A 14,650-nucleotide genomic window follows, 5' to 3' on the forward strand; every position below is an offset into this window, starting at 1 on the left:
TTATTCAAGCTGTACTATCGTCGCCGCTAAGAGGCGCAAGAAGAAGTACTGGGACGAAAAGAATATTGCCCCTTCCTCAAACAGACACACAATAAATAGGAAAGAGCCAATGCAGAAGAAAAAAAAGAAGGTTTTTAAATGAGGGCTGCGCTCGTTAATTGGCTGAGTATGCCTCCCTGCAACAGCCCTCTATTCTCTTTGGGATTGCAGCCACGAAGGGCTGCGCAGAAGTGGCTCGCGCCCCGGGAAGTTAAGCACTCAAACTCTCGTTTGTTTGAGCATTATTCGCGATAATTATCGTCGTGTTTCGTTACTCAATGATTTATTTAGGACCAAGAAACATGGAATTCTGCAAAAAAATTCGTTATCGTGCTCCCTAGAAAATTGTTTATTAAACTTTTTAAGTAATAAATATACAGTAATTCTCGGCATATTTATTATATAATTAGATATATGTGTATATACATAGACAAATAAAATTAGATATGTATGTTATATGATGTAATTTAATATCTTCAACAAATATATATATTACTAATAATAATATTAATGGAATATTAATTAATATTTACATGATAAATTATTAGGTCTACCTTTGCAGTAGGTCTATCTTTGCAGATCGTTAAAAACAAATTGTTTATTAAAAATAGAAGAAGAATATAATTTCAATTGTCTAATTTGATATTTAAATCAGCCTAATTCAAAATCAAATGCTTAAAAATATGTTAAAAATTATATTCGTATTAAAATTTAATATATATAATGTATACATTCATGATATATTTTTATTGCAAAAATATTAAATTTCAAAAGACACCCCTAATATCATTACAGGGGAAAAAAGAAGATGTATTCATCTCATATATCTATGTTTAATGTACAAATTATTCTTTCTTCCCCTCTTCGAAACATCGCATCACATTGGTCGTCCAGCATTATGAACACTACCCTTCGCTTCCTTAGCGCCGATATTGCTGAAAGCCACCCCCGACTTTGGCGCCTTCGCAATTACTTCTTCGCTGTTCCTTTAGGATATCGAATCGCCCACCCTCGGCAAAATCAGCCTCGCGTTATCGGCTCCGAAAACACGTAACGGCGTAGCGCGCTGTGTATAGATCGGACATTCATTCATAGAAGCCAACCTTCTGTCAATGCTCACCCCCTAGGCGCACCCCGTCGAACGATGAACGGGGGTGCGGACGGGGGCGGCAGCGGCAGTGGTAGCGGTGGCGGCGATTCGAGGCGACCCCGGCTTTAGTCGCGATGTGCGCGTCGCCCCATCGCAGTTGCTCCCTGTTTCGCATTTCCGCGGGATCTCTCGCCGATGAAGAAAAATCTCGCGTCGATCACGTCGTAAATCTCATTCTGATCTTACGAAATAATTCGAAACGAGGGAGTAGCGGTATCCGCGAACAATTCGAATAGACTATTGTAAAGAAAAATAAATTGTTTAAGTTATAAACTCGATTTCAGTTTATTCAGTGATACGCCTTAGTCTTCACGGTGTCATTAGCATCGCGGTGTTGACAACGTTGATTCTAAGGAAACGACCGAGGACGAGACAAACAGCGTTTTTTTTTTATTTCTCGCCGTATTAATTCGAAAAATGTACACGCTGCAGTTATGGATTTACTTCTAAAGATTTAATAAATAAGAAATTAAAAGTTACTTCTAGTTTATTAAAGAAAAAAAAAGAAGGGTCAGGAAAGAAAGAGAAAGACGTAAGAATAGTGTCGGTTTCTTAGCGTCCCGACTCTCATAAACATCGTCGGCATTCTCCCTTGGCGGGAGGGAGGGTAATTTCGTGTCCGTCGGAGGGTCGACCCTCGGAGCAGCGCGGGGATGCGCGCGAGGGTGTTTGTGCGGCGTGGATAGGCGAGCCGGCAATTTCGCGTGTGGCTCTCGATATCGATTCTAGGAGGCCGCCGCCACCGTCGGAGTAATCGCGCACCCCCTTCGTCGTCCTTCGGTCGACAAAACGACCGCTCGTTGACATCGTCGTCGTCGATACGCGGAGGGGGGATCGATGAAAGGCAAGATCGATTGACCGGATTGGAAAATCGGCGGTCAAATTCATCTGTCCTGCGGAAAAGATCTGCGATCTGTGATTAATCGCGCCGGGAAGATGTGGACCGTATCGGGATAAAAGTATTGCGTAAGCGTTAATTTTTAAACAACATAAATGTTGAAAGAATATTTCAAAGATATTTCGGAGATATTTTATTTGAAATTATGATATCTGTCGCATATATGTTTGAGGCGTTTAAAAAATCTTTCATTTATCTTCTACGTTACACTTAGAAAATATTTAAAAAGTGCTTGATAACAACTGATAATTGAAATAATCGGATATTAAGAATTAGTAAAGATAATTTAAAAGTAAACGGTAAATATTTAATTTTTAATGAAAAATTTTTTACCAGGATAATTTCAAATAAAAAATATTTCAAATATTTAAACTTACAATTAATTATTTGGGTCTAAAGTATTGTTAATGCGAAGTTTTAATCAAATTTTTCTTTTTGTATCAGAAAACATATTTGTCAATTAAACTTTAACTCAGAAATTCGATTAAAGAATAGAATAGAAAAATAAAAAAATAGAAATGAAAGAATAAAAAAATATTATGCATAATTGTAATTACGTATGTTTTAAAACGTTAACGTTAATTTATTTTTGGCCATAAATTATCGGTGCATCTTGTGCATGTTTCGCGATTGTTACTGCAAGAGTACTCGACGTTGCCCTATCGTCGCGCCTCCGACAGAGGGGCGATGTTTATCTGTGACATATCAATGTTAATCACCACTACGCGTGTTCGCTGCGATAAGCAACGCGTATCTGTGTAGGGTCGGTATTCCCTTTTGCACGCAGCAACGAACTCATTATTCCAATTGCATAATCGATCCAAATACCGCTTTCTACGCCATTCCAACACGTGGATTGTCCACACATATTACTAGCCTCACTTAGGTCCAAAGTACTTATTAAAAGTAAAATGTGAAATAAATTACTTGTCAGTAATAACTTTCTTTAATTAATCAAATGATAAGAGAATTTCATCTTTTTTTCGAGAGAAAAAATGAAAATGATAAAAAAATTATAAAGTAGAGAAATCAAAATCTGCAAGGATAATTATTTACTGAAATAAATAATCCTTGTAGATTTTGATTTCTTTATTTTAATAATAACGTTATTTCAAATAGTAAATTAATCTCTTTACAATATTATATTTTATAAGTATTATATAATAGAAATTTTATTTTAAATTTATGTGATTCTTCAAACAAGATATTTCAATAGGAAAAGGGAAAAATTTCACACATGGATCGCGTTTTCTCGTAAATTAGCAGGGGAACGCAGACAGCGAGAAATCCCGATTTTAACGAGCACATTTATGGAAGGGTCCACCATCTATCCATTTCTGTTTCGCGTGAAAAGAATCCTCAGGGGGTTCGAGATACCCCATGGAGACCAGTAAGATCTTTCACAGATATGCGCAAATATTTTGTGGACATAGAGACGATATCGGAAAACGATTTAGATGAACATCACACATTTCGTCTATGTATATATAGTTAGTTTCATAGTTAGCTTCATAATTAGCTAAATTGAATATAAATAAAAATTTTTTTAAAGTTATTAATATCTTAGAATTATTAATTAATCTATTACTTTCTATCAAATAAATTCGTGGAAAATAAACATTTCCATAAGTTATATTTATACAAAATACTATCTATGATAAAAATTATTTAATGAACTATTCAATGGAATATAAAAAATGCAAAAGTTGCAGCATAAAAAAATTATGGCAATTATCTATTTTTATTTTCCTACATTTTAAATGCGCGGTAAAAATAGAATTCTATGTTAAATATGTAATTTCTCAAGTTTGTAAATGTTAATTGTGCAATCTCTGTATTAATTTTGCAAATATCATGTTAAAAACACGAAACATCTCATATCTCTCATGCGGTCGGCGTTGTACACAGACGCGTATGTGCTTTTTCTGAAACGGTGCACGCTAGGGACACAGCCGATCGATACCGACGCGAAAGGACGATGCCCGATTTCGATTTCCCTCCGAGAAACGACGCGGGGTTGCCCTAAGGGTTCAACACGTGCAATTATACAGGGCTGCAGATTTTCAGAAGCGGAGCGGGGATGCAAAACGCACGCACGTCGCCCGGTGACTTTGATCGTTGGCCCAAAGCAAAATTATGCTATACCAGCGTTAACTTATTTGCATCTATAGAGCGAGTAAATCGACGATGTGCTTTGCATTAATATATATCGATCGCAAATATAAGATAATTAGAGGTAGATAAATTTAACAAAAGCTTAGACCAAAAATAATAAATTTTTTAATTACTAAATGTTTATTTTATATTTAAATTTAATTTCTTTATCAAAATTAAAGTCCAAATCTATAAATAAAGGTTTTAAATACACATATAAATTATATTATACTTAAAAAATAATTTTATAGAAAGATTAATTACTTACAATGGTCACAATTAAAATAATGTTATTAAAAGAATTAAAAATTATAACATTCAAGAAAAGATATTATCAGTAATATATGTTATTAGTTCTTTGTAACTCTTTAGTACTAAGAATATTGAAAATAGAATTAAAAATGTAGTTTATATTATGTATTTTGATGTTTAATTTTAATTATGATCACTAAAAGAAATTTTTTAAGAATTTAATGCCTCATTCGCATGTTCGATAGTTATCATCCGGGTTAAAGGAGCTTGTCAGGAGCTTTATAGGAACGTTTATTATATATTCCGACGTAATCTGGGTTACTCTGGTTTACTTTCTTTGAACGTAATCTCTAGTATGCTCTACTTTGCTTTAACTTATTTTATACCGATAATATTAGTCTAATTTATTTTACGGTCTAACTCTGACTTAAGCGCATTTTATTATCATTAACAGAATAGATACGCAGATTTGTTATATTTTCCGGGGCACCGAAATATCTCGGTTAGGCCCTGGCAGTCATCAATGAAGAGCCGGACATGAATTGGACATTTGAATGGTCATCACTGGGATTATTAATCATCCTTCTTCTGAGATGCGGTATTAATAACATAGATTTTAATTTTCGCACAGACGTAAAGAAATGCAAAATTCTACTATAAGAATAAGTGACATAATTGAGAATCACATAAATCTATATTAATTCTATATTATATTATATATATTAAGCTAGTAATTAAAAATAATTATATGAAGATAAGAGAATAATATAAGTTAGTAAAACACAATCAAGTAACGACGAATCAATAAATGAGCAAAAAAAGATTTTTTTTAATTAGGACAATATATTCAAAAAGGCTAAAGAATTACAAGGTCCATTTAAAAACGAATATTATCGTAAGATGTTTCGTATTCACAGAGTTTTTATCAGTTGCAGCTCTAAGTTAGAGTTAATTATTAATAATTTAACTCTAATCGATGATATGAACAATACTGAGCTTGCATGTCTATAATCAGATTATTATCTAATTGTTTGAACATAATTAATATTTAAATTAATTTATGGATAATTATTGACTAACTCTATTTATTAAAAAAAGTATTTAATATAAAGTTGTTTTGTGCAACTTTAGACATTCGTGTTTACTGGTTTCAGGTATCACAAGATCGATGACAGACGCGAAGGAGCCGATACTATTAAAAGTTGTCGCTCCTTCCTCCCACACGGCTTTGTCCGGAGACGTAACCGTTTTTATTTTGGATTCGGCAGAAACGGAATCCTTTATGGTATCCACAAATATCATGTCCATCAACGGCACAAATGGCGCAAGGAAAGACGAGAAAGAAACAATCGATTCAAAAAGAGACGGAGTTAACGCGGGTCACGAACCGCTCGTGCTTAGGTATGTAAAAGAGTCATAAAATTTAACAAACACGCACGTTGTCGCGACGCCCTGAAATATTCAGCTGTATGTGCACCCTTAAATAAGCAAACATTAAAGTAAAATATAATCATACACGGAGAAAATTTTATATTAAGTTTTAATACAATTTTAAATTACATTTTACTATATGTCTTGTGTTTTCGGATGGACCTTCACAACAATGTTTCGACATAACTTTTACTATGATAATACTAATTTTATCACATAAATGAAGTAATTTTTGTTAAACAAGTGCTTAAGCACGGAAAGAGTTAATTTTTACTATGGTACGCAAACAAAATTTGCTAGGTATATATTTTTTATTATCTTTACAATACTAACTTTTATTTAACAAGTTTTGATTTTGTAATAAAAAATTTTTACTATGAAAAAGTGTAAAAATTACATTATATTATTGTTTTTAAAAAAATGGCTGTAGCATTTAAATTTATAATTACACGATGGTCCGCAGCTTCTATCACATTATAGTAATTTTAAATATAAAATTTTCTCCGTGTAGAAGATAATTAAGTTTGTTTGTAGTTGCAAGACCATTTTCATAAATATTTTCAACTTCAGTTTATGATTGCGCTTCAAGTCCGACAAAATGAATTGACGCGCAGTTTATTTTATAGTACTAAAAATGTATTTTCAAATTTGCATATGAATATTATTAAGCACCAAGATCCGCTTTAAAAATAGGATTCTTTTTATTATTTGATTTATTTTTCATTGACCTAATTGTTCCACTTATGTAATTATTTTCACAAATATTATACTTTATTCTTTATTCGTAAATGAGTGACTAGTTATAAATGGACAATAATTAACTTGTCTTTTCTATGTCGAGTTTCAGAAAACAGTGAAATTAATTCATTACTCTCGACATGATATCGTAATATAAACAATTGCATTTATATCGCACTTACATTCGTGTATTAATCTGGAGACACGGCACTAAGACATAGCGCGAGATATTGCCGTGCTCCTTTATGCAAGTTGGCGAGTTGCACCAGATCGAGATTATCGAATTTTAGAATACTGTACGTCGATGGCCTCACATCGGAATTGATTGGTGATTTCCCTCTGGATACCTTGCCGCATAAGGGTGAGAATATTTCTGTGATAATACCTTGTGGTGTCTTCTCGCGTGGCGGAATTTATACACTACGACTTCAATACAAGTTCTCAACCGTGGCTGCCAGACATAACACTGCCATTACTGGGCTGCCTGAAATTGAGGTGGGTACACTGTTTCTATTATTAAAGTTGCATTTATAGTATTAGATGCATTAATTAATTTAATATATATACACACAACTATAATAATTTTAATGATAATTGCATGATTTGTTAATACTTTAGAATTATTGGCTGTCACATTATAAAATTCTTCTTTAGCAGAAATTAAAGAGATTGCAAAACCATTAAGATTGATTAATGTGAATTAAGATAAAATTCAAGGCAGATCAATAAATAAAAGTAGAAATCAATTTTCTTTGAGATCTTACTTCATAATTTTTTTTTTCGAGGACACGAAAGAATCGTAAAAGAATCAGAACGAACGTTGTATTTATAATATTAATATCTCGTTCGAAGAAGTGCTATCTAACTGGAATGTAAAACGTATCTAGATGAGCAGTGCCTTAGACGTAAAGTGGCCAACCCCTTCTCTGCATTTGGAATCCCAACACTTTGGTACATATCCTAACCAGTCGGTAATAGCTACTATAAAGTACAAGGGAATCTCGTGTGTACCTGCCAACGGTGTTCCTGTGGCGGCTTATATTTTGCAACTCATATATTGCGGTACCACCGCGGCCGCCTGCGATCCACAGAACAACGGTCGCATGCAAGTAAGCGTTACATTTAATAAAGGGAGTGTCATATAAAACGAGAACGTTGCGAAATCCAATCTCTTATGTTCCTCGAACCTAGGTGCTCTATTATGAAGAAATAAATGGCTTCACCTCGCCGAAGATCATCAAGTTGAAATGTGAATTTTTCGGACTGGCCGGAAATTATGCTCTTAGATTAAAGGCCTCGGAAGTTAATCCATCCGCACCGACGACCAGCGCGTACATTAAGGTAATTAAATTTCCCTATTTAAATTATTGGAATGATGGAAGATAATAATTGAAGAGATAGCTACATAACTGGAACATCGCAGGATTAATGTATTATGTGCTTATTGTGTCGTGAATATAATTTATACTATATATGTATGTATACATGAATTAAAATAATTATTTTATGTATATAAATTAATTTAGATATATATTTTCCAAATTCTTTGGAGTGGAATTTCACTCTAAAGAGTAAAAATTGAGCGTCTTGAAAAAGAGTGACTCAATTTTTTATCTTTAAGAAATTTCACATTTTAGAGTGACAATTCACTCTAAAGGTTTTAGACAGTATTAGTTTATATATGTATGTATACATATATAATTATATATACATACATTTAAATTAATTATATATACGTTGCATTTTTTTTATTTTGCAGGTGGAATGGTCCACCGAGTTTAGCTTTAACGTCCACGCGAGATCAATCTATCCCTGCGAGGGAACAGCGGGCATACCGGTTCTCTTTCAGTATCCCACATGTCGTCTTCAGGGTGATCGCGTGCGCGTCTACGGCCGTCTTCGGGCGGATGTAAGTTCCCTAGCGCCGCCGTCCGCCTTGCACTACGTGGCGGAATTAAAGGCGGCGCCGGGTAAGCATTCGCTGAACTTCGACTGCGATCTCTTCACCGAGAAGTTCATCGAGTACTGCTTCGTTTACGTGAGCCAGGCGATCACCGGCGCGATGGCGGAAGTGAAGCTTGCGTGTATACCGACCTTCCCACTGCTGGGTGAGCGACGTGCAAATGCTTAAAAGCCGGGTGCCTCCACCCCTAACTAAGATTTATCGTCTCGTAATTCACCTCGAGAAATGGCTACACGTAGATTTTATCCTCTTAACGAGCCTCAATTGCTCTTCGTTTGATGTAGGTCAAAATAGATGAAATGTGTGATTGTTTTTAGAGAATTTTAAAATTGGACTTTAAATAAAACAATTAATTTAACGTATAATTATATTGTTAACAATAATTTAATTAAGAGATAAGTTAATTCAACTTAATATGTTGTTAATGATATTGTTATGCTTTATTATTATACTTTGACGCTTTGATTTGATTTATCCTTTGATTCTATTCATTATTTACCAGAAGGATAAATTACAAATTGTTTACTTCTGTTTTCTTTGAGCTATAAATATTATAAATTAATTATTAAAAATGAATGAAACACGAATAAATGGTTGAAAATTTAATTATTTAATTATTAGTTTCTTAAAACAATTTTAAGAAATTAAATTTCTTGATAGATAATATCGAAAATTAAAAGATTGTGATCAAGTATAGTTCTACTCAAATTCAAACTTTTTAAGCTATTTTGAGCATTTGAACAAAGTGCTCAACTTTTGAGACACCCCATACAAATTGTCCTCCCTTCTCATTTTAATAATTAATGTAGAAAACGATGCGGCTGGTTGGGGTCCTTGGAGCGCGTGGAGTCCTTGCAGCAGCTCCTGCGTGGGTGGCGTTCGTAATCGATATCGATTTTGCGACACGCCACCCCCGAAATACGGAGCGAAATTCTGTCAGGTGAGTTTTAACAGTGAATGATGCAAAATGCGTGGCAATCAAATCAAATAGTGACGCTTTGCTCGAAATAGGGAAGAGCGATAGAGACGGAATCCTGTGGTGGTACCGGCAGGATCGATTTTCAAGAGGCGTGGAACACCGAAGGATGGGAGTGCCGACACGGAGCGACATTAGCGGCAGCAAGACCGGAAGTCACGGCTCAGATTGGCGCACAGTGTCGGTGTGGTTGTATTATCAATTTCGGAGATAAAGCCTTGAACAAGATACTGGCGGCAAATACTCAAGCCTGTCCCGGTCGTTCTTTCTGGCTGCTTCAGGTAAATCTCACGAGAATGCATTATATTATTTTTTGCAAATTAAATAATTTTATATTCGTTCAAAGAAAAAAAGATTTCTTTCTTCTTCGATTTTTTGGGAGAGATATCTACAAAAGTACGATTTTGCTGAAATATTAAAAAATTTAACTTAAATATTATAGATATACAGATCTGAAAATAATTTTGATGGACCATCAAAGTAGTTATAAGAATTTCAAGCACGATGAGCAATATTACAAAGTTTTGACATTAAATTCTATCAATCAGTTTGAACATACTACATAATTATTTTGATATGGTCTAACAAAATTATTTTCACATCTGTACCTAACTATATTTTATAGATGCTTCAGCAAAATCATGCTTTTCGTGTAATAATTGATTTCGATTTATCTATAGGCAAAATCGGATTACATAATCCGATTGCATTTGGATCAAACGCAGTTTCCCTGCCCAGAACAATATTTTCGCGCTCGCGATGGTGATTCGTTAAGCGCGGAACTTTTGACGGATATTGCGTTTGATAAGGGTGCACCCGCGACAGGAACGATATTCTCCTCGGGTCAAAGTTTATTGCTCGAGTTCTTTAGCGATGAGCACACCGCCTCGGGGGATGCCTGCGTGGGTGGCTTTTTGGGACATGCGAGTATATTTCGTAAGCGTCACAACTTATCATATATGTAAAATAAAGCAAAATCTTAATATTTTTTAAATATCTAGTAATATATATATTATTAAATGCAGTGAAGTATTAATTATATAATAAATGATTATTATGTACTTTTATTTATATCGTTTTCGTGATACGTTTTCGTGATACTGTATTCAAGATATGTTTAATTTATATAATTCATTTTTTTCAGAAAAACTATATGAGAACAAAACGTCGGTTTTACTCCCTTCGGAAACGAATTCTACTCTCACTGTTGAGCAATGGATCTTCTGGGGACCCGCGCATCTAGCGACAGCATCCCTTTTGATACTCATATTCTTTATATCTATTTTTCTAGCACTGCAATTTGCACTGAAATATAGAAAGTACCATATCGCGGAGGACTTAGATACCTTGAGTGAGCATTCTGGTAAATATCTGACAATTTTGTATATTGAAAGATTAACTATCTACTGATTATTAAAAATTTAATATCAATAGCAAGCGATTATTTTATAGAATAAAACTAATTAGAAAACTATGAATATTAATATTAAAATTATATTAACATTATATAATTAAAATTAATTATTATATTAATATGAATATTAAAATTAAAAGACATTTTATTATTATTAATTTTAATAATAAAATAACTAATATGTATTAAATAAAGACGTATCAGAAAATGAAAATGTTAGAATTAATAAATTATTTAGGATGCAGCAATATGATGGTAGGCCGAGCAAAATCGATGTCTTCTACGACGTTAATTTCGGAAGTCGCATCTCTAGTGGGACTGCCAAAGAAGTGCACACCAAGACTGTCGAAACGTAAAATAGCACCTTGTGCGGTGGAGGATGGTTACGATAGTTCGGAAACTTTGGCGGAGTAAGTAACAATTCATTGCTTAATATTTAATATTAAAAAACATTTTAAAATATGTGATATATTCCTAATCTTTAATTCAATCGTATTTTAAATATTTAATATTTTAATGTTATACTCAGAATTACACGATTTTGCTTTATTCATTCTATGATAGAACTATCGATCCATTGAATGTTTTATCGCGACCTATATATCAGCGTTCTAAAGTATATTTTTGGTAACAGATACGAAGATGAAACCAGCTTAAGCTCGACTACCTTGAAGTTTCGAGATGACGACGAAAGTTGTACAGAGAGAAGTGTGATACCGAATAAATTGCATACCGATGAACCATCGGCGACGGTATCGGCTATTATGGCAATTGGTCAGCCGGAAATAAAATATGCCCAACCAATCAAGTAAGTATAATTCACTAATCTCGATGGAGAAATTTTATATATTATAATATTCATATCAATATATAATCTCTCAATATATAATATATAATATATACTACAATATATAATATATACAATATATAATATATTATATAATCAATATAATTATATAATCAAGTGAACAGTTTAAAATAATTTGTACATTACTCACGTTGCAGATTACGAACTCTGGGATCTATTAGTTCTGCGAACAAGTTGACGTCGGGCAACACGACGAGATGTCAAAGCACAGCGAATATTACCGAGAGCCCGCATATTGCAAGACTTCATCGTTACACATCTAATCCTTTGCAGTCTAAGGTAGAGGTCTAATCTGATTATGTATATTTCATTTTAAAAAATCACACAAAGAAGTAAAAGTTAAAGCAAGAAACGAAACAAATTTTCTTGTAAATCTTCTAATTCTGATAATGCAACGATATTTTATTAATATGCCTAACTTCAATTAAATTGAGATAAATAAATTGAGATGATACAAAACCTAAACATGATAAAAGATCTACAATAATTATTTAAATGTGTCAGATAAATCACGTATTGTTATTCAGAGAAAATTTAAGGAAAAGGTAAATTTAATTTTAATTCAGTGCGTTAGTGCCAGAAAGTTTTTTAATTTTTAAGATCGAAAAATGTTATTAGAATTCGTCTACGAGTAGCCCACTATCGGGCACATCCACACTCCGCAGCGGTAAAGAGACGAAGGATCGTCGAAATCGCGAGCGACTGCTACAAGGACCGGGTTCGGAGTTCAGCCTGACAAATCCCGAGACGGATATGGAGCTCGATTATTACGATTACAACGTCGCGAACGCCGGCGCCGCGCCGGGCTCGTACTTAGGTATGGATCCAGCTTTTCTCCTATGGATACCCCCGTTGTCGATGTCTGAGGATTCTCAAGATCCGTCTGCGGATCGTCCGGATTGTTTTCAAGGCACGACGAGTCCGTTGTATCGACTGCCGGAGAGCACCGAGGGCGCGACCTTGACCCCAGCCGAGTATCGACGTATGCGACATCAAATCGCGTCTAGCGTCGAGGAGAGTAGACCAAGTCTTGAACAGCAACGCCAGGACTCGACGTCCTCGTCGTCGTCGAAGAACGACTCGTCGTCAGGCGGTAGCGTTCTGTCCGAGGATAGCATCAGCGAAAGCAGAACTGCCAGACTGAACGAACGCCTGCTGCCGATCCACCGGATCCTGGAGGACTCCAGGACTCGGGTCAGCGAGGAGTCTCTATGCAGTCAACTTGCAATCGACAGGACACAATGCAGTATTCCCAATCGCCTTCATAGTACTAAATCCGATCTCTCTCAGGAACAGAACGTTTTGAAAAGCGGTCCACAGGATAGCTATGTAAATATTGCTGATAGCGTTGTGGCCAAGTCAGAGGATAAATCGGAGAAATCGAAACAAATTTTCAAGAGATATCCCGAAGATGCAATCCTTCATCATGATACGTCAAAGTCTTACGTGAATCAAAAAACAAAGGACGTTTCTCAGAACGACAAGAAGAATCGTTGTTTAAAAAATGAAAATACGTCCAAACTGTCTGGCAAATCAATAAGCTCGAAGACTCAGGGATACGTAGACGGCAAGGACAGGACTCTTCAGAGTGCTAAGGACGATCCCACATCGGACATCGTTTTAACGACAAATTTAAACGTAACGAGCGGCCCGTGCAAGTACCGAGACTTTACGCAATTTACGCAACCACGTGAGACCAATAAACTCTCGGATTATACTAATATTCCGATGATCGAGTTCTCGGGACCGCGACTGAACTCACCGGCGACAGCACGGAGATTAACGACCGACAATTTAAACATCAGTTTGTCCAAGAAGGAGATTCAGAGCCCTGATTACGGGGTTGAGAGCGACATAAAGACGGAATCGCGCGACTCCTTCTACGACCTGATCCGTGAGAATGAGGACGGCATCAAGTTCGCAGACGACGACGACGAGTATATCGATAACAGAGCAAATTTGTGAAATTTATGTTGTAATTGCTATATATGGGAGCGCAATAAAGGTTATTACTATTTTAGTTATTACTATTTTATGGCTGAGAATATTATATCAGTGTAGCGATATTTTGGAAGAATCTGACGGGATACGTTTTGCCACATGAAACGTTGTTATACAGAAGGAAAGGTTTTGCTAAAGTATTTAAAAATTAAGCTAGGTGCAAATTTGAAAATAATTTTGTTTGGACTCCTAAAATAATTACAAAATTATTCCAATAAAATTATTTTCAAATTTTTATCTAGCTAAATTTTTAGGTGCTTCAGCAAAACCGTTCCTTCAGTGTATTGTATTAGCGATTACATAAATATACTTATATATCTTAATCTTCTGCTTACATGCAGCGAAGTGACGTAATATTACAAACGTTTTGCTGCACCTTCCAATCATAAGACAAATTATGAGTAACTGGATAATTATAATTCAACGATTATAAAAATTATAAAAATGAATTAAAGTGTTAATTAGATCGTATTTCGACTTTATATATATACAGGGTGTTTCCAAATTAAATGGCAAAACTTCGGGAGCGTGTAGAGGAGTAAAAAGCTAAGAAAAAAAGTCCTATAGACATATGCTCCTTTTTGCTTTGTTTCGCAGGAAATCACGAAAAAAGAAAAAAATATATTTAATTTATTATTTTAATTATTTTATTTATAAACTTTTTAATGAATTTCAAGCAGCGTTACGAAGAGATTTGCAGGCAGGGAATCGTATTTTACAACATTTTGACAATCATCCTGAGACCAGCGTTCGGAATGCGTCGGCT

At 34.7% G+C, this 14,650-nt stretch overlaps 1 protein-coding gene across 1 annotated transcript; it reads left to right on the plus strand.

The window, feature by feature from the left end:
* The first annotated feature begins 1,719 nt into the window (after nt 1-1,719).
* gogo (thrombospondin-1 like protein golden goal) lies at nt 1,720-13,877 on the plus strand. Its single transcript, XM_018456595.1, has 15 exons — nt 1,720-2,155; nt 4,948-5,091; nt 5,648-5,894; nt 6,953-7,157; nt 7,550-7,771; nt 7,854-8,003; nt 8,422-8,770; nt 9,435-9,565; nt 9,637-9,882; nt 10,282-10,537; nt 10,746-10,964; nt 11,254-11,425; nt 11,650-11,823; nt 12,021-12,162; nt 12,502-13,877. The coding sequence occupies exons 2-15, from the start codon at nt 5,031-5,033 to the stop codon at nt 13,846-13,848; spliced, it is 3,921 nt and encodes a 1,306-aa protein (XP_018312097.1). The 5' UTR covers nt 1,720-2,155; nt 4,948-5,030; the 3' UTR covers nt 13,849-13,877.
* The last annotated feature ends 773 nt before the right edge of the window (nt 13,878-14,650 follow it).

This window comes from Mycetomoellerius zeteki, unplaced genomic scaffold, assembly GCF_001594055.1.
Source record: "Mycetomoellerius zeteki isolate Tzet28-1 unplaced genomic scaffold, Tzet1.0 scaffold581, whole genome shotgun sequence".
NCBI lineage: Eukaryota > Metazoa > Arthropoda > Insecta > Hymenoptera > Formicidae > Mycetomoellerius > Mycetomoellerius zeteki.

Bases quoted from the DNA above. Each gene is read 5' to 3' on its own strand.
- gogo (XM_018456595.1), top strand. From the start codon at position 5,031: ATGAATTGGACATTTGAATGGTCATCACTGGGATTATTAATCATCCTT. The intron at 8,771-9,434 runs GTGAGCGACGTG...TAATTAATGTAG, and splicing joins ACCGACCTTCCCACTGCTGG to AAAACGATGCGGCTGGTTGG. The intron at 11,426-11,649 runs GTAAGTAACAAT...TTTTGGTAACAG, and splicing joins AGTTCGGAAACTTTGGCGGA to ATACGAAGATGAAACCAGCT.